At 35.5% G+C, this 24,586-nt stretch overlaps 2 protein-coding genes across 3 annotated transcripts; one reads left to right on the top strand and one right to left on the bottom strand.

Annotated features, from left to right (window-relative positions):
* Window positions 1–2: 2 nt before the first annotated feature.
* On the top strand, window positions 3–20,639 carry LOC125672018 (ATP-dependent RNA helicase DDX24-like). Of its 2 annotated transcripts, none has more exons than XM_056162668.1 (17): window positions 3–283; window positions 2,621–3,023; window positions 3,221–3,313; window positions 4,044–4,195; window positions 4,724–4,939; window positions 8,244–8,432; window positions 9,398–9,508; window positions 10,662–10,777; window positions 12,146–12,267; window positions 12,360–12,478; window positions 14,114–14,291; window positions 14,997–15,100; window positions 15,292–15,409; window positions 15,920–16,016; window positions 16,166–16,246; window positions 18,321–18,484; window positions 20,489–20,639. In XM_056162668.1, exons 1-17 carry the CDS (start codon window positions 116–118, stop codon window positions 20,614–20,616), a joined length of 2,559 nt encoding a protein of 852 aa, XP_056018643.1. In that variant the 5' UTR covers window positions 3–115; the 3' UTR covers window positions 20,617–20,639. The 2 variants fall into 2 exon arrangements, with proteins under 2 accessions (XP_056018643.1, XP_056018642.1); XM_056162667.1 differs by having other exon boundaries at window positions 9–283; window positions 2,618–3,023.
* Window positions 20,608–24,322, bottom strand: LOC125672027 (uncharacterized). The gene is made up of 3 exons (XM_056162671.1): window positions 24,076–24,322; window positions 21,296–21,540; window positions 20,608–20,678 (listed from the first exon to the last, which is right to left on the bottom strand). Exons 1-3 carry the CDS (start codon window positions 24,213–24,215, stop codon window positions 20,674–20,676), a joined length of 390 nt encoding a protein of 129 aa, XP_056018646.1. The 5' UTR covers window positions 24,216–24,322; the 3' UTR covers window positions 20,608–20,673.
* Between the last annotated feature and the right edge of the window lie 264 nt (window positions 24,323–24,586).

Here is a 24,586-nt window from a genome sequence, read left to right as displayed (position 1 = left end):
AGACCTGTACAAATATTTTCACTGCTAATTGTTTAATTAAAGGTAAACTTAATGTATTCTTCTAAATTCCTCTAAATTTTCCTTCGTTGAAGAGGCGTAGAGATTAATATTAAAGATGGAGAACACTAAACACGTGAAACTGAACTCCGGCTGGAAAGACTTGGATTTACCACCGGATTTACTGTCAGATGCTGCATTTGAGTCATTAATCAGCTGTAAAGTGATGACAGATTATGAAATTGTTGATCCAAATAGGACAAAAAAGAGAAGGTTAAAAGAAAACGTAAGAAAATTAATACGCTTTGTAAAGGGAGGTAACTGTTATGTTGACCAAAAAAAAAAAAACAACAAAAAAACAACCAAAAGCATACATGCCAACTTTTAAAAATCCCCATGGGGGATTTTGCGCACGACGACCTTTTTGCAAAGCTCAAAATTCACGACATTTTACCATGAAAATAAATATTTGTCTTTTCAAATAAAATATCAATCAAATCATTGTAAATGTATCATATATTACCAGGTGTGTTATCAGGTGTGTTTGACCATTAACTATAAAAAAAAAAAAAAACAAAAAAAAAAACAACAACTTTGAAAGATATACATAAATATTTTATTAAAATCATCTATTTCAGCAAAAAATCCTCTCCAACAACAAGTCACATACATATTATCAAATAATACTTAAAGTTGCATCCTTTTACACCATACAATAAACATTGGCTGGTCTATATATCAAAATTTAAAGCACATGCATTTAGGTATGACTATAAAGGCGATCTTGCTTGTCTGTAAACATGGGCTTGCAGAGTCTGATGGAATAATCTGCATTGCAACCAGAAAAGGAGTGACCTGCCCTGCTATGAAGTTTGCGAACAAAACCTTTGCACCCATGACATCTGAAATAATTACCAGGAAAAAAACCACATAAAAATATACGATTTTACTTGTAAATTAAGGCTACTTGCTTAAGTTGCTAAATATAAAATTCAGTACAGACGTGCTAATTACGCATCACAAAGTCTATTGAATACTTCACTATATAGACTATATAATACATCGCTATAGACAGATAGATTCGGATAGCCTATATTATTATAGTTGGAAAAAATATATATTTGACGTACCTTATTGCAAATACTTTGGATGCTGTCAGCGAAAGGCAAAAATCGGGAATGTCCGATTGTTTGGTGGTGACACTATCATCGTTGTCATTCACGTTTGTGTAAAGGATATGTCAATTTGAAATCCGTCTTCCCGATTAATTACTATCAAAACATGCTTCGCACTGTCCAATAAGCACCCCGACACAGGCAGACCAGGTAAATTACACCACCCCTATACCATTACGACACAGGTAAACAGCAATGGCTGACTATGTCCCGATTTCTGATTGGCCAGTTCAGAAATGACGCGGGATTTCAAATTCCGGTTGGAAATGGGGGGGTTGTTGTCGTCAAATGGGAGATATTTTTAGAAAATCGGGATTTCGGGGTATTTTTGCAATCCCGATCGGGATATTGGGATTTGCCTTTTCAGTTGCTTCAAATCGGGAGAATCCCGCACAAATCGGGAAAGTTGGCATGTATGCAAAAGCATGCCATAAGAAAAACAAACATGCACAACTGACAACTTATTATCATACCACAGAAATTTGATAGGGATGAGAAAAAAAAGAGATATGTGCAAATGAATCAAATTCACTGTATAAAAATATTTAAGTAAAAAACAACACCTTGTAGTTTTAGTACTTGGACTCAAACCTGTGATCTACAGATCAGCAGTCATCATGTTAACCGACTGAGCTATCCATCTAGGCTTTCAAATTTACAGGAATACACAAATATTGCAGTCTTTGCAAAAGTTTTTTTAACCACACAGGACATTCGGTCCTGTGTAATCAGTGAAGACACAGGACTGAACCAAATTTTGTCAGACCGAAAAACCTAATGTAAAAAAGTGAAACACATGAAAATGCAGAACCAAGGAAATCTTATTTATTATACTAGTAATACTATTGATTTGTTAATCTTCTCTGGCAAAGTATTCAACAGACTTCCAATTTTCCTACTCTGACACATACCAGGGATCGCTCCCGCATAATATTTTAGACGGCCCATGCGGTTTTAAATCACATTCATTTACGTATTTCGATTTCTGCGATATTTTTTACTTATAACAAACATTTAAATGACTCCGCGTCAAAATAGTAAAGCTCAAAACCCGACATTCCCGTCCGGTGTAAAAAATGACGCATCAGACCTGAGGCACTGCACATAGATGTCTCTCTGTATTGCTGATATGTATATTTTCATGTATGTTTTAAAAGGAAGTGGCACGTTATGGTGATGTAGTATTTCCTTATAAGATGCATATTTTATTAGTGATTTTTGTAGGTATTGGTGTATGCCAATTTCAAATGGTAGGTAAAACATATCACCATTTTTAAAGACCATAACCTTGTTTTTAGATTTATATTGTAGTATAGGATCAGAAATCGAACGCGGGACTCCTGAATTACAAGTCAGGTGCTCTAACCACTAAGCTAACCAGGCCAATAGCCATGGTCCATATAGCCCTAACTACTACAATATGCTCACTTTTTTTTCATTTTCAGAAGAAGTCTCCCAAAGCAAGTGATACCAAGAAGCAAATGAAGTTAGAGATGAGGAAGAAAGTTAAAAAGGAGAAATCATCAAGTAATAAGATAGTGTCTCTGAATACCATTAATAAAGTTGATGTATCCTCAGACCTGTTAAAGTCAGACATCAAAGAAGTTACCGTGAGAAAGAAACAGAAAACAAGATCAAACTGTAAGTCAGGGTCATGGACAGTGTCTTCACAAACAACCAAGAGTGGTGTTAAAAATACAGAGTTAGCTACACAAAAGTTAGAGACAAACAAATCACAAATAAAGGGGAGGAGTGTCACAACAAAGGGGGATAAGTCAGACAAGGCCAGATCAAGTCATGATGTGGAGAACACGGCCAAAAAAAGGAAAAAGGAAAACGCAGAGAAAACTGGTGAATAACATTTTTCTGATGCTTGTATTAAATACGTAATCAATATATATTAACATGATTGTATATATATAGGCAATGTATGTGTTTCTCGTCGATGCTCTCCACCGTCATTGGGTTTGCGACGATGGTACAATGTATATAGCTTAATTAAATTGAAGTAAAATATAAAGAACATCATGGTCGTTTGCTGTGTTTAGTTCAGAATTATTCAAGTGAAAGAAAGAAGAGGCGGATGATGGGAGAATCTGAGGGAGATGAAACCAACTCTTTACAGAATGACATGTTAAATGGTAATGTGCACTTTTCATTGTTGTGTTTATGGAATTTCGTTGCCAAAATAGAATACCATAATTCAAATATGGCAAAAGTTTTGACCAATTTTTTTTTCACATTAAAGTTTGGACTCTTGTTACACATAAATTTGGAGGGTTGTAGACATGACAAGGTTGTGATAGGAATTAGCTGAAACAGGAAATATGGGAACAAAAAATTTAAGAAAAAAGGCAATTTTCTATATGGATGGTTGAACTCGATTTGATGAAAAGTATTCTACTTTCACTTTTTAAGTCTGCCTGACATTAATTTACTGTGTATACGGTAAATTTTTGCTCCCGTTTTATTTTTATCCATTTCATCTTTATTCTTCATGGGCATTTTAAAAACTAGCAAATATGAATTCGTTCATTACTTCAAAGTAGCAAAAAAAAAATTGGGCAGAGATTTAAATCTGAGCAAATCCATTTTTCAATGTGTATGGGAAAATGACAGTGGGCAAATATCTCTCTGGCGTGTGTGTATATAATATATATATATATATATATATATATAAATAAATATATATATATATATATATATTATGTAGTTTGTAAGTACACAGAGTATGTCAAGGCCACAATGCCTTTTGAACAGAATGCTGAAGTGTAGATTTTGAAAAACTTCAAGGCTACACGAAGTACAGAGAACTAATCTTGAGTGTGAAACTAGCTGATATTAAAGTTATGTTATTTATGTATATTACAGAGAAAATGGCAGCATGGAAAAATTTGTTTGTTCCGAAAAAGGTGCTTCAAGCCCTGTGTGAAAATGAATTCTTTTCTCCAACTCCAATCCAAGCTATGGCTCTTCCCAGTGCCATCAGAGACAAAAAGGACATAGTGGGCGCAGCAGAAACTGTAAGAAAAAAATATATTTTTCGGGTAACTGGTATCCAACAAATGGTACCATTCCCAATGCCAAATACTGTCGATTTTTCCCAATGTTGAGACCAAAAATTGCATCATAACAAACTATTAATTCTTCATAATTTAAGTGTTGTAATTCACTTTGAACAGTGGTATGAAACATTGTACAAGTTAATTAATTTCTTCATTTTTTTTTCGAAATAGAAAGCTGATGTCAATATAATGGTGCTTATTTGTAAAATTGTAAACAATGAATACTTGGTTTATTGTTTAGAATATGTTTACTTGGTGTGAATTTGAAAACCAATGCCTTTTGTTGACATGAACGGAAATTTCCAGTCATTCTATTTTGATGCTGTTTTTCCCAATCAAATGAATATCGGTACCATTCTCCTATGGTAGGGGGGGAAATGCTGAATAATGAATGTGCACTGTTGTATTATCACCGAAGGGCTGGAAAATATGTTTCTTGAGACTGTATTGTGAATGTTTTATTTTCTTTATGTTCATACTTGATAGGGTAGTGGAAAAACTCTGGCCTTTGGAATCCCCGTGATTCATAATATCCTCTCTCATAAAGAGAAAGAAGAGAAGAACAGCTCTTCAACAGATGAAGATGATGATGATGGAGGTGAAGATGATGACGATGATGGGAAGGATAAAGAAGAGGTAGAGGAATTACTTGAGGATGTGTCACCTGATGAGATTGTACAGGATGATGAAGAAGTAGAACAGGTATTGTATTTACTGGCTACTCAACAATTAATGGTATTACCAGTCTTCACAAACACTTTCCTGATCTACTCACCAGCAGGGCTAGTAGGCTTGATATTATTATGAGCAGTGCCCAATGGAATTTTTATAAGCCCAGAAAAATAAACAAAATTTCAAAATATAAATGACATCATTTTATTCTCTTTCAATTTCATAATTCTATTAATTAAATACTGTCTCAAAAGATCCTTACATCCATGTTGCAATTGTACGAAAGCCACAGTCTTGACACCACATCACCTAGTATTTCTTGTGCTTGCTTTGTTGTGTTCGAGTTTCTTTTCCCGCATTTTCATCAATGTTTTTCCACTTCACATTTTGTTTCAAAACTTTGAATGCATTTGATGTACTAGTACATATTGATGTGTCTTGGAATCTGTAAATCAAGTGGTAAACTCTCAAGACTGAAGCTTGATTTCCTTGAATCTATAATTAGGACCCTGCATCTTGGTCCATTGATTTTCCATTAAGTTATGGCCCTTGGATGTAGAAAAACAGCATGAATTGTTAGTTTACATCCAAGTTTCTTATCTCTGTAGATAAGAATTAAGAATACTACACTCATTAAAACTTCTAGCATAGTAATACACTTACAATATAGCTAAATTATTCATGATCATTACATGTCGCTGTTTATTGACTTGGTTAAAGCCCTAAACCTAATTATAAATTTGTCTTTTTTCTTGGTCTAGTCCCTGCTTGAATAGTAGTTGATTTCCAACCATTCCTATCCTGGTTCCCCAATTTTCCCTTTTACCATAACCTACATAATAAACTTTGAATATTGTTGTGGTACAGTAATTTTTGCAACCGGTAGGGGACTATGTATTGCCATGCAATACTGTCAGAATGCTTGTTGATTTTGGGTGTCTGCTTGTCTGTTTGTACATCATCACTTTTGTTGTGACCTGAAAATTTTCAACTAAAAGCTATCATATTTCATGCAAAGGTAGTTGACCATTAAAGAACGCATGAGGTCAAGGTTGCAGCAGACCTTCCTGTTAAGTTGACTACACTTAGAGCTTTTATATTTGATGGAAAGTTAACGTCATTGATTCTGGAATTTAACGGAAAAACAGATGTGACAAAAACCATAATCACTCCTCTCTATCCTTACAGACATTAATGAACCACATGTCATTAGCACTAGTACACGTAATACATCACTAAAGGTCAAACATTAATGAATCACGTGTCATTAGTACTAGTACATGTAATACATCACTAAAGGTCTTACATTAATGAACCACGTGTCACTAGCACTAGTACACGTAATACATCACTAAAGGTCTTACATTAATGAACCACGTGTCATTAGTACTAGTACATGTAATACATCACTAAAGGTCAAACATTAATGAATCACGTGTCATTAGTACTAGTATATGTAATACATCACTAAAGGTCTTACATTAATGAACCACGTGTCACTAGTACTAGTACATGTAATACATCACTAAAGGTCTTACATTAATGAACCACGTGTAATTAGTACTAGTACATGTAATACATCACTAAAGGTCTTACATTAATGAACCACGTGTCATTAGTACTAGTACATGTAATACATGACTAAAGGTCAAACATTAATGAACCACGTGTCATTAGTACTAGTACACGTAATACATGACCAAAGGTCTTACATTAATGAACCACGTGTCACTAGTACTAGTACATGTAATACATCACTAAAGGTCTTACATTAATGAACCACGTGTCATTAGTACTAGTACATGTAATACATCACTAAAGGTCTTACATTAATGAACCACGTGTCATTAGTACTAGTACACGTAATACATCACTAAAGGTCAAACATTAATGAACCACGTGTCATTAGTACTAGTACATGTAATACATGACTAAAGGTCAAACATTAATGAACCACGTGTCATTAGTACTAGTACACGTAATACATGACTAAAGGTCAAACATTAATGAACCACGTGTCACTAGTACTAGTACATGTAATACATCACTAAAGGTCAAACATTAATGAACCACATGTCATTAGCACTAGTACACGTAATACATCACTAAAGGTCTTCATTAATGAACCACGTGTCATTAGTACTAGTACATGTAATACATGACTAAAGGTCAAACATTAATGAACCACGTGTCATTAGTACTAGTACACGTAATACATGACCAAAGGTCTTACATTAATGAACCACGTGTCACTAGTACTAGTACATGTAATACATCACTAAAGGTCTTACATTAATGAACCACGTGTCACTAGTACTAGTACATGTAATACATCACTAAAGGTCTTACATTAATGAACCACGTGTCACTAGTACTAGTACATGTAATACATCACTAAAGGTCAAACATTAATGAACCACATGTCATTAGCACTAGTACACGTAATACATCACTAAAGGTCTTCATTAATGAACCACGTGTCATTAGTACTAGTACATGTAATACATGACTAAAGGTCAAACATTAATGAACCACATGTCATTAGCACTAGTACACGTAATACATCACTAAAGGTCTTACATTAATGAACCACGTGTCACTAGTACTAGTACATGTAATACATCACTAAAGGTCTTACATTAATGAACCACGTGTCATTAGCACTAGTACACGTAATACATCACTAAAGGTCTTACATTAATGAACCACGTGTCACTAGTACTAGTACATGTAATACATCACTAAAGGTCAAACATTAATGAACCACGTGTCACTAGTACTAGTACATGTAATACATCACTAAAGGTCAAACATTAATGAACCACGTGTCACTAGTACTAGTACATGTAATACATCACTAAAGGTCTTACATTAATGAACCACGTGTCATTAGTACTAGTACATGTAATACATGACCAAAGGTCTGTCTGACGGAGTCAGGTTTCTAGTTTTCTCTGTAAGTATGGTTGCCAGGTTTCTCATTTTATCTGTAAGTATGGTTGTCAGGTTTCTAGTTTTATCTATAAGTATGGTTGTCAGGTTTCTAGTTTTATCTATAAGTATGGTTGCCAGGTTTCTAGTTTTATCTATAAATATGGTTGCCAGGTTTCTAGTTTTATCTATAAGTATGGTTGCCAGGTTTCTAGTTTTGTCGATAAGTATGGTTGCCAGTTTCTAGTTTTATCTATAAGTATGGTTGCCACGTTTCTAGTTTTATCTATAAGTATTGTTGTCAGGTTTCTCGTTCTATCTGTAAGTATGGTTGCCAGGTTTCTAGTTTTATTTATAAGTATGGTTGCTCTTTGAATTGCAAACAATTATCTCTTTGTTTCAGATGGAGGAATTAGGTTGTGTGAAGGTGATCAACGATGCTGATTTTTCTGAACTTGGCTTTCCTAATTCTGGACCAGCTATGAAGAAACACAATAAGTATCCCTTAGCTCTTGTTCTCCAGCCAACCAGAGAGCTGGCTGTACAGGTCAAAGATCACCTACAGGTGGCAGCAGCTCACACTGACATCACGGTGTGTATCTTTAGCTGGATTTACATGAAATTTATGGAAGATGCTGACAAAATAATGTTGGGTGTTATACATGAAAGGGTGATTTTACACCACATTTGTTCTCATAGATAGGAAACTATGCAATTGTGCAATAAACCTGTACATGTATTTGATTAGCCTTCTAGGGAGGGTTTTATTCAATGTTGTGTAATTTGACGTACAAACTTTATCGTAATGTTAGGAACAGTGAAATAAATGTTTGCGACCAGTAAATCAGCATTAACAGTTGAGAAGATGTTGTACAGCGGGTTTCTTCCGCGGGTCTAAAATTTGGCGATTTGCTGGCTCAAAGCTATGCTAATAATTTTAGCAGAATAAATTTTGATAGACCAGGAAAGAGTTATCTCTCTTGTAAATACTGAAGTCCCAATTGGGTGCATATTTGGCGAGTGAAATTTTAGCGAAAAGCTTTCGAACCGCTGAAATAAGCCAAATTTATCACCCCGCGGAAAACCCCCCGCTATATGGTAGTTATCCCAAGCTACTGCTATTTCACATTTTCACACCAGATTTTTACGTCTTATTGCATAGAGGTTTGCTTTTTTGTTTTTGTTAAATATGCTAGGAAATGTTTAAACCTGATGTTATATTTTCACATCATTATATTATTTATATACAATTTAAAATAGCTTTCCATTTGTTAATACTCATTTAACTGCCTCAAGCTTCAGTTCATTAGCCAATCCAATGGCAGATTACAAAAAAAGTTGCTTTAGAATATGAAAAGCATTTGAAGATATGAAAGACTTGTGGATATTGATAAAAAAAAAAAAATTAAAATAAACACCTCGTTCTAGCATGGTGAGAACTTCTCGATTTGACATCTGTAATGTTCCATGTTTGAAAAGTGTATATGATGACACAGTTGTACATCACATGTTTGGAACAAGATGTATTTATTTTATGGGCATTCAAATTTCTTGTAGATTGCTCCAATCCTTGGTGGAATGTCATCTGAGAAACAGAAAAGGATTTTGAAAAAATGTCCGGATATCTTGGTAGCCACACCTGGACGATTGTGGGAACTCATGGAGCAGGTACATACATGTAGTATGGCGACCTCTAAAAAGTTTAGACATCTTTCTATGCAGATTTTGAAAAGATTCACTAAAATTATGATAGTAAAGAGCCTGTCAATTTTGATGTATTTCTGATGAAAATAAGCCTTTTGTCTTATTAGCTCACCTGAGCTGAAAGCTCAAGTGAGCTTTTCTGATCGCTTTTTGTCCGTCGTCTGTCTGTCCGTCTGTCTGTTAAACATTTACATTTTCAACTTCTTCTCCAAAACCACTGGGCCAATTTTAACCAATGTTGGCACAAATCATCCTTGGGTGAAGGGGATTCAAAATTGTTCAAATGAGGGCCAACCCCCTTATCCAAGGGGAGATAATAGCAAATCGGTAAAAATACACTGAAAATTTTTAAAAATCTTCTTCTCCAGAACCAGTAAGCCAATTTCATTCAAACTTAATGCAAATCATCCTTAGTTGAAGGGAATTCAAAATTGTTCAAATTAAGGGCCAGGTTCTCTTCAAAGGGGAGATAATCACAAAAGTGTAAAAATAGGGTGGGGTCATTTAAAAATCTTCTTCTCGTGAACCACCGTACCAGTATAGTTGAAATTTACGTGGAAGTTTGCTGACATAATGGAGATTCAAGTTTGTTCATATCATGGCCCCCAGGGGTCGGATGGCGCCACAATAGGGGAAACCATATTTTATATGTATTTATATAGGAAAAATCTTTTAAAATCTTCTTCTCAAGAACCATTGAGCCAGAAGAGTTCAAATTTACATGGAAGCTTCCTGACATAATGCAGATTCAAGTTTGTTCATATCATGACCCCCGGGGGTCGGGTGGGGCCACACTAGGGGAAACCATATTTTATATGTGTGTATATAGGAAAAAGCTTTAAAAATCTTCTTCTCAAGAACCATTGGGCCAAAGAAGTTCACATTTACATGAAAGCTTTCTGACGTAGTGTAAATTCAAGTTTGCAAAAATCGTTGCCTCCAGGGGTAGTTGGGGCCATAATAGGTACTAAGGTTTTACATGCAAATATATATGGAAAGTCTTCAGATATGGGCCATGGTGACTCAGGTGAGCGATGTGGCCCATGGGCCTCTTGTATTCCAGTTATCCTATTTCCAAAAATCATGGTATTTATGCTTGGGTGGTTTTTTTTTTAAGGTTCCATATTTGTCTCGCATCGATGAAGTTGACAGTTTGGTGATAGACGAGGCAGACAGAATGATTGAAAAAGGTCACTTTGAAGAACTGACTCAAATTCTGGCCTACATAAACAGGTAAAGAGTGGTTTCAGTTAATGCGTGCACTGCAGTCTACTTGTTAATGTATGTGATATTCACCTGTAAGTTTATGTATACCTGTGATATTCACCAGTAAGTTTATGTATACCTGTGCTTTACAACAGGATTGTCATTCAGGGAATAACTAACTTCTCATTTGTTATTTGCGACCATTAATGCTCATTTAACAGTCACAAACTGGGTTTTAACGGGGAAATGTTAGATAGTTATTCCCATTCTTACAGGAAAATCTTAGATAGTTATTCCCATTCTTACAGGGAAATAGTTATTCCCATTCTTACAGGGAAATGTGAGATAGTTATTCCCATTCTTACAGGGAAATGTGAGATAGTTATTCCCATTCTTACAGGGAAATGTTAGATAGTTATTTCCATTCTTAAAGGGAAATGTTAGATAGTTATTCCCATTCTTACAGGGAAATGTTAGATAGTTATTCCCATTCTTACAGGGAAATGTGAGATAGTTATTCCCATTCTTACAGGGAAATGTGAGATAGTTATTCCCATTCTTACAGGGAAATGTGAGATAGTTATTCCCATTCTTACAGGGAAATGTTAGATAGTTATTCCCATTCTTACAGGGAAATGTTAGATAGTTATTCCCATTCTTACGGGGAAATCTTAGATAGTTATTCCCATTCTTACGGGGAAATGTTAGATAGTTATTCCCATTCTTACAGGGAAATGTTAGATAGTTATTCCCATTCTTACGGGGAAATGTTAGATAGTTATTCCCATTCTTATGCTATTTGCTTGATCTTTACATCTTATTTCACCAGTCGCGGTAGTTCAGTGGTAGAGCGTTTGCTTTGTAAGCGGGAGGTTATGAGTTCGAGCCCCGCTCATGCCATGGCCACGTCAAACCTAAAATGTTAAAATAGGTAGTGATTGCTCCTTCACCAAATGCTCGGCATTTAGAATTGAGAATCACGGGTCTTTCGGATATGACCTTAAGAATGGTGGTCCCGTGTTGCGACAGGCGTTGGCATGATAAAGAACCCTTTCTGCTACAACCCTGAATGCAGCTGGTGACATCTAAATATGAATGAAAAATTCTTGACAGGACACAAAACAATCAATCAATCAATCAACATCTTATTTCGTTAAGTTAAATGAAATTACAAATGGAAAGCTTTCTATCTTGTTAATGCTCGTTTAATAGCCTGAAACATCAACCAATCGATGCAGATTACAAAACAGTTGCATTAGAATATGACATTTAATGTGTATTTTTAGCATAATTAGAAATATTACAGGGACTATAATTGCATAATTCCGAGTAAGTGAAAATGAAGAAGAAGAAAAACCTGTGCTTTTATTGACTGTTTATGGTGAATATTTGTAGAAATGGGAAGAAGAAGAACAGGAGACAGACATTTGTGTTTTCAGCCACGCTGACCTTAGTACATGTAGGACCTCAACGTAGTGTCCGCAAGAAAATGACCGTCACAGAGGAGAAGAAGCTAGGTGCATATATTTGACCATTTAATTATTGCTGCATTTGCTAAACATGACCTCTTTGAAAGTCATGAAGTTTTGGTCTGTGTTTTCTTCTGCAGAGACTCTCATGAATCGGATCCAGATGAGAGAGAAACCCAAAGTAATTGATTTGACAAGGAAGATTGGGACAGTGGAAACTCTGACTGAGGCCCGGATAAACTGCACACTGGAGGAAAAGGTATACAACTGATTGTAACAAGGGAGACAAATCCAGAGATTTTCTAGGATGATTATGCTGTAGATTGGGAAATTAACACATAATTTTAATTTCACTATGTTCACAATTACTTGAAATGAAAACCATCAGAATTGTCCCCTTCTAAAAACTATGAAATTTTAGCACAGTGAATTAAAGCAGGTTACAGTACATAGTGCTTAAGAGGCTGCATGATAAAACTTTCAGTTAATTCAATCTTATAAAGAGTATATCACAAAGAAAACCTATGACTTATGAATACAAATCATGTGTCTGACAGTTCACTTTCAAATTGAAAATGACTCCATGATGGTTTAAAGCAAGTACTGTCCACGTTAGACATGATATTTACAGAACTGTTATCCATCACATAGAAGCTCGCATTAAATTCCTGAAGTTTTATAGATGTACATGTATTTCTGTTACAGGACCTCTGTTTGTATTACTTTATGACCCAGTATCCAGGCTGTACACTGATTTGATCTCTGTTACAGGACCACTGTTTGTATTACTTTATGACCCAGTATCCAGGCTGTACACTGATTTGATCTCTGTTACAGGACCTCTGTTTGTATTACTTTATGACCCAGTATCCAGGCTGTACACTGATTTGATCTCTGTTACAGGACCTCTGTTTGTATTACTTTATGACCCAGTATCCAGGCTGTACACTGATTTGATCTCTGTTACAGGACCTCTGTTTGTACTACTTTATGACCCAGTATCCAGGCTGTACACTGATTTGATCTCTGTTACAGGACCTCTGTTTGTACTACTTTATGACCCAGTATCCAGGCTGTATACTGATTTGATCTCTGTTACAGGACCTCTGTTTGTATTACTTTATGACCCAGTATCCAGGACGTACACTGATTTGATCTCTGTTACAGGACCTCTGTTTGTACTACTTTATGACCCAGTATCTAGGCTGTATAATGATTTGATCTCTGTTACAGGACCTCTGTTTGTATTACTTTATGACCCAGTATCCAGGACGTACACTGATTTGATCTCTGTTACAGGACCTCTGTTTGTACTACTTTATGACCCAGTATCTAGGCTGTATAATGATTTGATCTCTGTTACAGGACCTCTGTTTGTACTACTTTATGACCCAGTATCCAGGCTGTACACTGATTTGATCTCTGTTACAGGACCTCTGTTTGTACTACTTTATGACCCAGTATCTAGGCTTTATACTGATTTGATCTCTGTTACAGGACCTCTGTTTGTATTACTTTATGACCCAGTATCTAGGCTGTATACTGATTTGATCTCTGTTACAGGACCTCTGTTTGCACTACTTTATGACCCAGTATCCAGGCTGTATACTGATTTGATCTCTGTTACAGGACCTCTGTTTGTATTACTTTATGACCCAGTATCCAGGCTGTATACTGATTTGATCTGTTACAGGACGACCTCTGTTTGTATTATTTTATGACCCAGTATACAGGACGTACACTGATTTGATCTCTGTTACAGGACCTCTGTTTGTACTACTTTATGACCCAGTATCTAGGCTGTATACTGATTTGATCTCTGTTACAGGACCTCTGTTTGTATTACTTTATGACCCAGTATCCAGGACGTACACTGATTTTATTTCTGTTACAGGACCTCTATTTGTACTACTTTTTGACCCAGTATCCAGGACGTACACTGGTTTTTGCTAACAGTAAGGACTGCATCCGTCGTCTCATCTCCATCTTCACTCTCCTCCAGACAAACCCTCTCCCTCTCCATGCTGACATGCATCAAAAACAAAGACTGAAGAACTTGGAAAGATTCACCGGTATGTGTATGTACAGTAAAACATGCTTATAATGAACACATGTATAACGAATTCACGCTTATAACAGATAGAATACATAAATAAACCGAGACTGAAGAACTAGGAAAGATTCACTGGTATGTGTATGTACAGTAGAAGACACTTATAACAAAGGGAGTTATAGTGAATTCATTCTTTTGTTGTATTAAATTCCACTATGAGAGGAAAATAATTAGACTTTTATTGGATGTAACGAAGTTTGGTTACCATGAACTGTTTTTCGCTGGCCCTGGAAGGTTACTTTAATTGTTTTATTGTATAGCAAATTTGGTTATAATGAACTGTTTTGCTGGCCCATGGGGTTCGCTATAACTGTTTTACTGTATAATGAAGTTTCTTATAATGAACTGTTTTTCGCTGACCCAAGAAGTTAGCTATATATAACAGTGTTTTACTGTATGATGAAGTTTGGTTATAATGAAATGTTTTTCGCTGGCCCTGGAGATTCACTATAACCATGTTTTACCATATAATGAAGTTTGGTGTTTTACCGTATAATGAAGTTTGGTGTTTTACTGTATGATGAAGTTTGGTTATATTAAAATGTTTTTCGCTGGCCCTGGAGGTTCACTATTCCGTGTTTTACTGTACTGTGCATATTTGTGTCAAATTCTTGAACAATATTTTTAATAAAGGACACTTTTTAAGATTTATTTTAAATTTTAGCCAATGATAAAGCCGTATTGTTGGCGTCAGATGTTGCCGCTAGAGGGCTGGACATTCCTAATGTCGAACACGTGATTCACTACCAGGTTCCGCAAACTGTGGAGGTGAGAGGCAAATGAAATTGACCCCCCTCAGGGAAACATTTTGTCAATCCTATTTTCTTTAGGAATTTTATAGTGTTGCAAAGAAAAACTTTTATTTGTAATGTTTTATGTATGCATTATATTGATATGCCAGTGTGTTTTTCCATTCTTTGATGCATTTAACAGTTCTAATATTGAGAATTGCTTTACAGAATTACGTTCACAGGAGTGGTAGAACAGCACGGGCTATGAAGGAGGGTTTGAGTGTAGTGCTTATCTCACCAGAGGATGTTAAGAATTACAGAAAGATTGTCCACACTCTCAATAAAAGTATGTTTTCTTTCTGATTCAGGGCTACCAGTCAAATAAATTGTAATTCATTGTTGTTACTCGGGTAGTTTAGCTCTTTAGAAATAAACAAATGACAAGCTCTAGTAACAACTTAAGTTAAATTTAAAATGCTGCAGCTAAGGAATTTAAAATGATTTATACATGAACATATACATGTATCAATGAATTACAGATCCAAGTTTTAGTTTGATCTTTGTTAACTTAATTTTGAAAGAGTGATGGATTTTGATCTTAAAAAATATTGTCACAAAGTGGGACGTTTTTGTGGTGCTTGCCGTTACAATGATGTCTTGTTGAAAACTTTGTGTGGAGTGGTATTATCAAACTTAACTCTGTAAACAAAAAGTATCCTGTCACACATGTATCTTATGAAATTAAAATTCTTCCAATGAAATTAGTGAATAATTGATATGCTAGATTTTATGTAAAAGGCAGAATTCCCAGACTAGTGATTGATGAAATGTGTAGTTGGAGATTTATTATCCACAGGCGAGGATCTCCCAGTATTTCCGGTCGAACTTCATCTTTTATCAGCTCTGAGGAAGAGACTGAATTTGGCGAAAAAGATTGATACAGAGGAGCATAGGTTGGTTACTCTTGAAATTTGTCACACTCCAACCAGTATTACTTATATAGTGCACTTCTGATGTTCATTAATTTTGCAAATTTCTATACATACACAAAGATTTAATGATAGTGATTGTAATTTTATTAACTACCAAAACTGAATTGAAGGTTTAACAAGAAAAAGAGAGAGAACGAATGGTTTGAAAAAGCAGCAAAGGAAATGGACATATTGATAGACGATGAGGAGCTGTATCCTTAGACAATATCAGATTGACTGCCCTGACAATCCATTCAGAATGAAGTTATTTCCCTTACCTCTAATCCATTCAGAATGAAGTTATTTCCCTTACCTATAATCCATTCAGAATTGAATTATTTCCCTTACCTCTAATCCATTCAGAATGAAGTTATTTCCCTTACCTCTAATCCATCCAGAATGAAGTTATCTCCCTTGCCTATAATCCATTCAGAATTGAATTACAGTAAAATATCTGTATCTCGAATATGGTTTATCTCGAATATCCCGCTTGAGTCAAAGTCGACCGCCGGTCCCGGCCGTTTTCCCTATATAAATGATTAAAAAAACTTCTGATATTTCGAACACAGTAATCTCGAATACTCCGCTTATGTCGAAGTATTTTCAAGGTCCCATACCCTAAATTCACCTGGTTTATCTCGAAGTGCAGTCAATTTTCCACTCTGCTTACCATACCTGGCATCGTTAAGTCACACATTCACACCCGCGGCTACATCAATTATAATTAATGACCACTAATCCACGCTCGCCTTTTCCGAGGAGATCCAGGTCGCAATAAATGGTTCAACAGCTTGGGTGATTAGTGAAGCCTTTCAACATTACGGCTAAAGTTCACCGCCAATTATGAACTAACACACCCGATTCCAGGGATGATGTTTTGAAAAACACACGCTCTATCATTAACATGTGGGTTAGATAAACGCACAAAATCGTCGAAGTACACTTGAAGGTATAGCTCTTAATAGAGGGCGAAGCCCTCTCATGGCCCAAAGGGCAGTGAGAGTGAAGCTCTCCCTATAGGAAACACGTATATACATGTTTAAAAGGAAAATATAGGAAAATAATGAAAAATTAAACCATACCTATGGAACTTGAAAAGTTTGGTACCAATGGCGTCGATTCGAATATTAGCGCGTGGACATGTATTCCTCCATTTTGAATCTCGTCTACCCTAGTTCACGTCGCTCTGAGACATAAAATCCGTAAAAGCATGTAAATCTTATTTTCTTAATCATATATAATCACTTCACGATTAACGCCATGTTTTTTGTTGTGGTTCAAACGCTATGTTTGTAAATTTGCTAAATAACGACGCTGAATATGATGTCACAATGTACTGTTTACATCAATTGCGTTATATTTCCCGCGTTCAATATATAGGCGGATAAAATGTCCAAAATTAGGATGCTTTGATACAGCTCCGTCCGCGTGCTAACTTTGGGTTGTTTTTGTCCTGTTTTGGATATAGATACTAATGTCAAAACTTTTTTGCTTCGCCCTCAAACACGGTCACGCCGTAAAACATATTAATGATAATACATTTAATAATACACGCTTCATCATTAAAACTAGTACAGAGAATACATGAAAATTTCTTTAATAAACATTTAAAAGTTTGGTTTTTTTTTTAAAATCCGTCTTTTTTGTTTCTTACGTGATAAGTTCTTTCATTACAACGTAATAACTACATCCCAGTCGAGCCTGGACATCAGTAAACTTAAAGTGAGCATACAGGCACGATCATCTTAATTTTGAAACACATTGTGAATATATTTAAAAAACGAAATGTTTGTCTTTGAAATTCCACAATATTACTTTTATCAACTTGTATTAAACTATAAGAAACACCAATGGGGTTTTTGTTTATAATGCAAATCCCATACTATGCATCGAATATCCTCTTTCAAAAAAAAAATATCCAAGATCGATTTTGGATATCTCGAACCCCCGGATATCTCGAAGTTTTTTCGAGGTCCCTCGGACTTCGAGATAGAGATATTTTACTGTATTTCCCTTACCTATAATCCATTCAGAATCAAGTTATATCCCTTACCTATAATCCATTCAGAATTAAGTTATATCCCTTACCTATTATCTATTGAGAATTAATGCAGCAATCTCCCTTGCCTACATGTGTAATCTATATACTGAATTAATGCATAAGAGAAAAGATTCAGTGAATGTAAATATAGAATAATAATTGAAATAGAAGTTGTTTCTTTGAAAGTTTTCAGGTATTATTCTGAAATATTGTGTTTTACAATGAAATTCCTTAACGGGTGTTAGTCTAACTGACCTGGGGGATTCATTTGAGTTGTCAGGAAGGAAACAGGATTTAAATGGTTTAAAAAATGAGCTGGAACAGATGTTAAAACAAAAACTAGCGCCACACTCCTTCACCGGCAAATACCTCACCCAGTCGGGGAAGCTGGAGCTACCAGCAAAGGATGGTAAAGTACACTACTCCTCTTAGTTCTTATATACTTATAGAATTTAATCAACGTCATATAGAAAAGCAACACTGAATGTAAACAACGTTATAAAGAAAAGCATCACTGAATGTAATCAATGTTATAAAGAAAAGCAACACTGAATGTAATCAATGTTATATAGAAAAGCAACACTGAATGTAATCAATGTTATATAGAAAAGCAACACTGAATGTAATCAATGTTATATAGAAAAGCAACACTGAATGTAATCAATGTTATAAAGAAAAACAACACTGAATGTAATCAATGTTATAAATAAAAGCAACACTGAATGTAATCAATGGTATATAGAAAAGCAACATTGAATGTAATCAACATTATAGAGAAAAGCAACACTGAATGTAATCAATGTTATAGAGAAAAGCAACACAATGTAATCAATATGTTATATAGAAAAGCAACACTGAATGTAATCAATGTTATAAAGAAAAACAACACTGAATGTAATCAATGTTATAAAGAAAAATAACACTGAATGTAATCAATGTTATATAGAAAAGCAACACTGAATGTAATCAACGTTATATAGAAAAGCAACACTGAATGTAATCAATGTTATAGAGAAAAACAACACTGAATGTAATCAATGTTATATAGAAAAGCAACACTGAATGTAATCAATGTTATAGAGAAAAACAACACTGGATGTAATCAATGGTATAGAGAAAAGCAACACTGAATGTAATCAATGTTATAGAGAAAAGCAACACTGAATGTAATCAACATTATAGAGAAAAGCAACACTGAATGATGTAATCAATGTTATATAGAAAAGCATCACTGAATGTAATCAACGTTATATAGAAAAGCACCACTGAATGTAATCAACGTTATAAAGAAAAGCAACACTGAGTGTAATCAACATTATAGAGAAAAGCAACACTGAATGTAATCAACGTTATATAGAAAAGCAACACTGAATGTAATCAACGTTATAGAGAAAAGCAACACTGAATGTAATCAATGTTATAAAGAAAAACAACACTGAATGTAATCAATGTTATATAGAAAAGCAACACTGATTGTAATCAACGTTATAGAGAAAAGCAACACTGAATGTAATCAACGTTATAGAGAAAAACAACACTGAATGTAATCAATGTTATAGAGAAAAGCAACACTGAATGTAATCAATGTTATATAGAAAAGCATCACTGAAAGTAATCAATGTTATATTGAAAAGCAACACTAAATGTAATCAATGTTATAGAGAAAGCAACACTGAATGTAATCAACACTATAGAGAAAAGCAACACTGAATGTAATCAATGTTATAGAGAAAAGCAACACTGAATGTAATCTAAGTTAACACTGAATGTAATCTAAGTTAAAGTTAACACTGAATGTAATCTAAGTTAACATTGAATGTAATCTAAGTTAAAGTTAACACTGAATGTAATCTAAGTTAACATTGAATGTAATCTAAGTTAAAGTTAACACTGAATGTAATCTAAGTTAAAGTTAAAACTGAATGTAATCTAAGTTAACACTGAATGTAATCTAAGTTAACACTGAATGTAATTATAACAACATTATGTGATAGAGGGATTCCAGTATTATAACAATCTCATGTGATAGAAGGATTCCAGTGTTTCCTGGACATTTCCCTGTTACTGCTTTGGGTTTTAGTAGAAGTATGAGGATATACTTTTGACTACTATGCAATAATTAGCATAAATACAGGGGGGATATTTGTGACAACAACAGTGAAGTTCATCAATTTCCATAACATTTCTTTGAATATTGACCGCCCTTAACTTGTCTGTAGAGACATTTTTGCTTCATGGATATTTTAACAATTTCTAAACATCAGAAACTTATATTAGATAAAGTTAGCAATTTTCCATTGCATTCAGTTCAACTTTTATTCATGATTAAAATCAACAGAGGCTATGAAATGTATTATTGCATGTCAAAATTTTAGATCGTAAAACTATTATCATTGTTGATCTTTTCTTGCAGAGAAAAAAGATGCTCTTAAAGTTGTCAAAAAAGACGGGAAATTACAGCATGAACTCGTGCAGGCCAGTCCTAGTAGCAGTCGAAATCTCAACAGAAAAAAGAAATCAAAATGGAAAAAGAAAAATTAAAGTATTTTTATTTATCATATAAACTTGTTCTGTTGTTAATCAATCCTCAAGCAGGTGTTACCCTGAAAAAGACAGATAACCTTTTTCAATGCATGTATTTGAAATTATATAACAGAATCAACACATGAAGTGATGCGGAATTAGGATTCTGAACCGAGTTGTTTGGAATGCAAAACATTTCATAAAATAAATTTACGAAAAGATATTAATTTTACTTTAATTTTGCATTAAAGAGTCAACAACAAAATGCGACTGTAAATCTAAGCAAGTTGAACCTACCTAAAACACCAGGAATGCTGGAGAAGTCCGCGTGGAGTTGCTGTACCTACCTAAAACACCAGGAATGCCGGAGAAGTCCGCGTGGAGTTGCTGTACCTACCTAAAACACCAGGAATGCCGGAGAAGTCCGCGTGGAGTTGCTGTACCTACCTAAAACACCAGGAATGCCGGAGAAGTCCGCGTGGAGTTGCTGTACCTACCTAAAACACCAGGAATGCCGGAGAAGTCCGCGTGGAGTTGCTGTACCTACCTAAAACACCAGGAATGCCGGAGAAGTCCGCGTGGAGTTGCTGTACCTACCTAAAACACCAGGAATGCCGGAGAAGTCCGCGTGGAGTTGCTGTACCTACCTAAAACACCAGGAATGCCGGAGAAGTCCGCGTGGAGTTGCTGTACCTACCTAAAACACCAGGAATGCCGGAGAAGTCCGCATGGAGTTGCTGTAAAATGTTGGAGGGGGCCTTAACTGCATACAAAGCATATTTCATACCACAACTGATGTAGCCATGAATGAGTTCCATAGGAACGTAATTAGCCACGCCCCTGTCGTACACGTACGTCACCCAGTTCAGAGTGGGTGGGGCAGTAGTGGAGGGCGACACCTGGCGGTAACGGCGGTACGAAAAGTAATTATCGTGGACGTAACTGAAATTGAGAATTTCAAAGTCAACAAGAGCACCAAAGGAGGGGAGACTGGCAACATATTGTTGGGGGAGGGGTCTCATCTGTATACTCGGAACCTGCACGGTCGAGTTACCTGTAACATGTAATCAAATCAATGGACGGGTTTTAAAGTTGTATAAAGCCAACAACTGATCTACCAGTAGTTCCGACACAAATAAACATGCCAACTGCTGAAACTGATAACGGCGACAATAAGCAATGTCTTATTGGAAATTCCTTTTTAACACTGCGAGATATAGCAACATGATTCTCAATAAAATACGAAAAGAATGACAATTTTATTTTAAATCGGTACAATTTACCCTCCTTAGAAACTGGGAGTAGGGTGTGATACACGCACTTAACGTCACTTTTATTTCTCGTTTCCCATCAACAACTTTATATACTAAAATGTATCTAATGGAACGGTGTTTTATTATATTATCATATTAGAAACAGATTGGATTTAGAATCCAGATTTGCGTATATATCGCGTCTCTGGTTGTAGACCTGTATCTTATAATAATGTATAAATTAAGGTTTTGGTTGTAGACCTGTATCTTATAATAATGTATAAATTAAGGTTTTGGTTGTAGACCTGTACCTTATAATAATGTATAAATTAAGGTTTTGGTTGTAGACCTGTATCTTATAATAATGTATAAATTAAGGTTTTGGGGAGGGTAGGGTTGGTGGTAGTAGATCTGTTATCGTGTATACTGTGTAGAATAGCGTGTTGGGAGGGGAGGGCTAGTGTCATTCTGACGTTAAAAAAAATCTATTTGATTACTTTTAAATTTTTGTTACTAAATAAAGACTGGTTTCCTGATCACATTTCAGATGCAATCTCTCTCATCAGTGGTGGATTTATAGTATTCTATGAACAGGTGAAGATAAGCAATACAATATAGAAAGTATGACAAACACGGACCCCTGGATATACCACAGGTGGGATCAGGTGCCTTGGAGTAAGCATCCCCTGTCGACCGACGATCAGTCATACCCGCCATATGCCCTATATAGATTGTGATAATCGATTTTTGAAATAGCTCAAACAAAAATCGATTACCACAATCTTTCTTTGATTAAAATATCACTCGTGCAGAAGAGGATATAAAAATAATTTCATATATTTAATTTATAATGGCCTAATTCAAACAAATATTATTCTTGATATGGTCAGTTTAGTGTATACCAACGGCTAATATAAACAAAATTTACACTTTCATTACTTTCATCCGTAATTACATAACTTGTCTATAGTACATGTACAGTATATATCTTGTACCCACCGATGTGTTCAATAGAACACTGAACGTACCTCCATCATAGAAGAGCTGATATCTTGGAAGTTGCGTATTGATATGAAATATGTCAGACTGCATTTTACCCAATGACTAGTTGTATTGGTAAATTATATCCTTATAACGACCATACAATTTGCGAAATGCTGACTTAAACCGAGACTTTTGAAACCCCTGTGACATGGACTTGTTCTTCAGTAGTCTGCCTCGATTTAAAAACTGACCATATGCAGAACAGAGACATTATCAATAACACCAAATGCAGGTGATAATGGAATATTGCTACATATAGAAATGGGAAGTTGACGATGAGAAGCTGAAGTCATCAGCTTTGTCATGAAGTTGCCGTTAACATCTATCGGCGGATCCCGCAATCTTTCTCCTTTTCACCTGCCGAGCGAGCTTAATGTATAAGTACTATAACGGCTTATTTACACATCTATTAATCGTGTCACACTCCCTATCTATATTTCCAATGGAACATTTTACGCCGCGGTGCAAAATTAACGTATATAACAGTACTTGACTAACAAAGGACATTTTACTTTGGTTACTTGGCCCAAGTACATTAGAAAGTGATGACGACAACTGTATCTTTATGTTGCATTGATTTATACAAAATATTTCAGTAGGAACAGAACAATTCTCAAGTTGAGAAAAATGAAAAATTCTGATTAAAAACAAGAGTTTAGAACTCGAGTGGCATAGAATAGTGATATGTTTTAGTACCATACTAAATAAGACATTAATGATGTACTGCTGCACATTAAACACTTCAAGGGAGACTGATCTATGTATACATGTGGTTTCGGTGGCGGACCCAGGATTGTTAAAAGGGGCCCAAATAGGCTGGGAGCCGCCTGCTTAAGGTCCCTGGTGGATCCAGGACAAAGTGCTGGGGGGTGGGGGGGGGGGGGACAAAGTATCCTGAAGTTCCACGGTTTTGAGGCTTTTTGATTTACTTTTATTATTTAATCTAGCTATGCGATATACATGTACTAATAAAATCAGTAAATAACAACAAATAAGGGTACGGGACTCCCCTTTCAATCCTCCACTGGGTTCAGTTATATTAAGAATCTCGATTTGAGTTTAATGTACAATGGTTATGGAACAAATTAATTTTCATTTGCCGGTTTATTGCGGTACAGATTTGTATACAGAATTAATTTGTGTATTTCCTATAAATAGTCAGGGGTTATCAATGACTTACTGTACAAGATAAGGACAACCTTGACTCACAACATAGGAGAGAGCCCCTCTCTTTGTGAGAATAGGTTGATGTGGGCTTCCTCCAATAACACTCTGGCTCAAACCCAGCACAGCCACAACACAGAGCAGGTTCCTTGTCATTGTTCGCCTCGATTTCGTCTTATCTGGCTTTGATGACGCGATAAAGGCAACTGATATCTTTGAAATTTCCGAGTTCCTCAATTTTCTTATCTCAAAGTTTACATTACAAAACGGTAGCAAACGTCATTTGTTGTGTAGGTGCATGAAATATGAAATGTTAATTTTGAAATGGCAAATGTGAACACCTATAGTTCCTGTGAAAAATATATTTCAGCTACTTGTATACTCTCTCTCTCTCTCTCTCTCTCTCTCTCTACCTCTCTGTCTCTGTTACTCTCTCTCTCTCTCTCTCTCTCTCTCTCTGACACACACACACACACTCTCTCTCTCTCTCTCTCTCTCTCTCTCTCTGACACACACACACACACACT

The sequence above is a fragment of the Ostrea edulis genome, chromosome 4 (assembly GCF_947568905.1).
Source record: "Ostrea edulis chromosome 4, xbOstEdul1.1, whole genome shotgun sequence".
Lineage (NCBI taxonomy): Eukaryota > Metazoa > Mollusca > Bivalvia > Ostreida > Ostreidae > Ostrea > Ostrea edulis.
Note: the sequence above shows the minus strand (reverse complement) of the source record. Positions and strands in the feature narration are given on the sequence as shown.

What these genes read in the sequence shown, in the direction of transcription:
- LOC125672018 (XM_056162667.1), top strand. Translation starts at nt 116, where the DNA reads ATGGAGAACACTAAACACGTGAAACTGAACTCCGGCTGGAAAGACTTG. An exon ending in GAACTTGGAAAGATTCACCG is followed by an intron (nt 14,292 to 14,996) that starts GTATGTGTATGT and finishes TTTAAATTTTAG; the next exon opens with CCAATGATAAAGCCGTATTG. An exon ending in TTGATAGACGATGAGGAGCT is followed by an intron (nt 16,247 to 18,320) that starts GTATCCTTAGAC and finishes AACGGGTGTTAG; the next exon opens with TCTAACTGACCTGGGGGATT.
- LOC125672027 (XM_056162671.1), bottom strand. Translation starts at nt 24,215, where the DNA reads ATGACAAGGAACCTGCTCTGTGTTGTGGCTGTGCTGGGTTTGAGCCAG. An exon ending in GGTTGTCCTTATCTTGTACA is followed by an intron (nt 21,541 to 24,075) that starts GTAAGTCATTGA and finishes TCTCAATTTCAG; the next exon opens with TTACGTCCACGATAATTACT.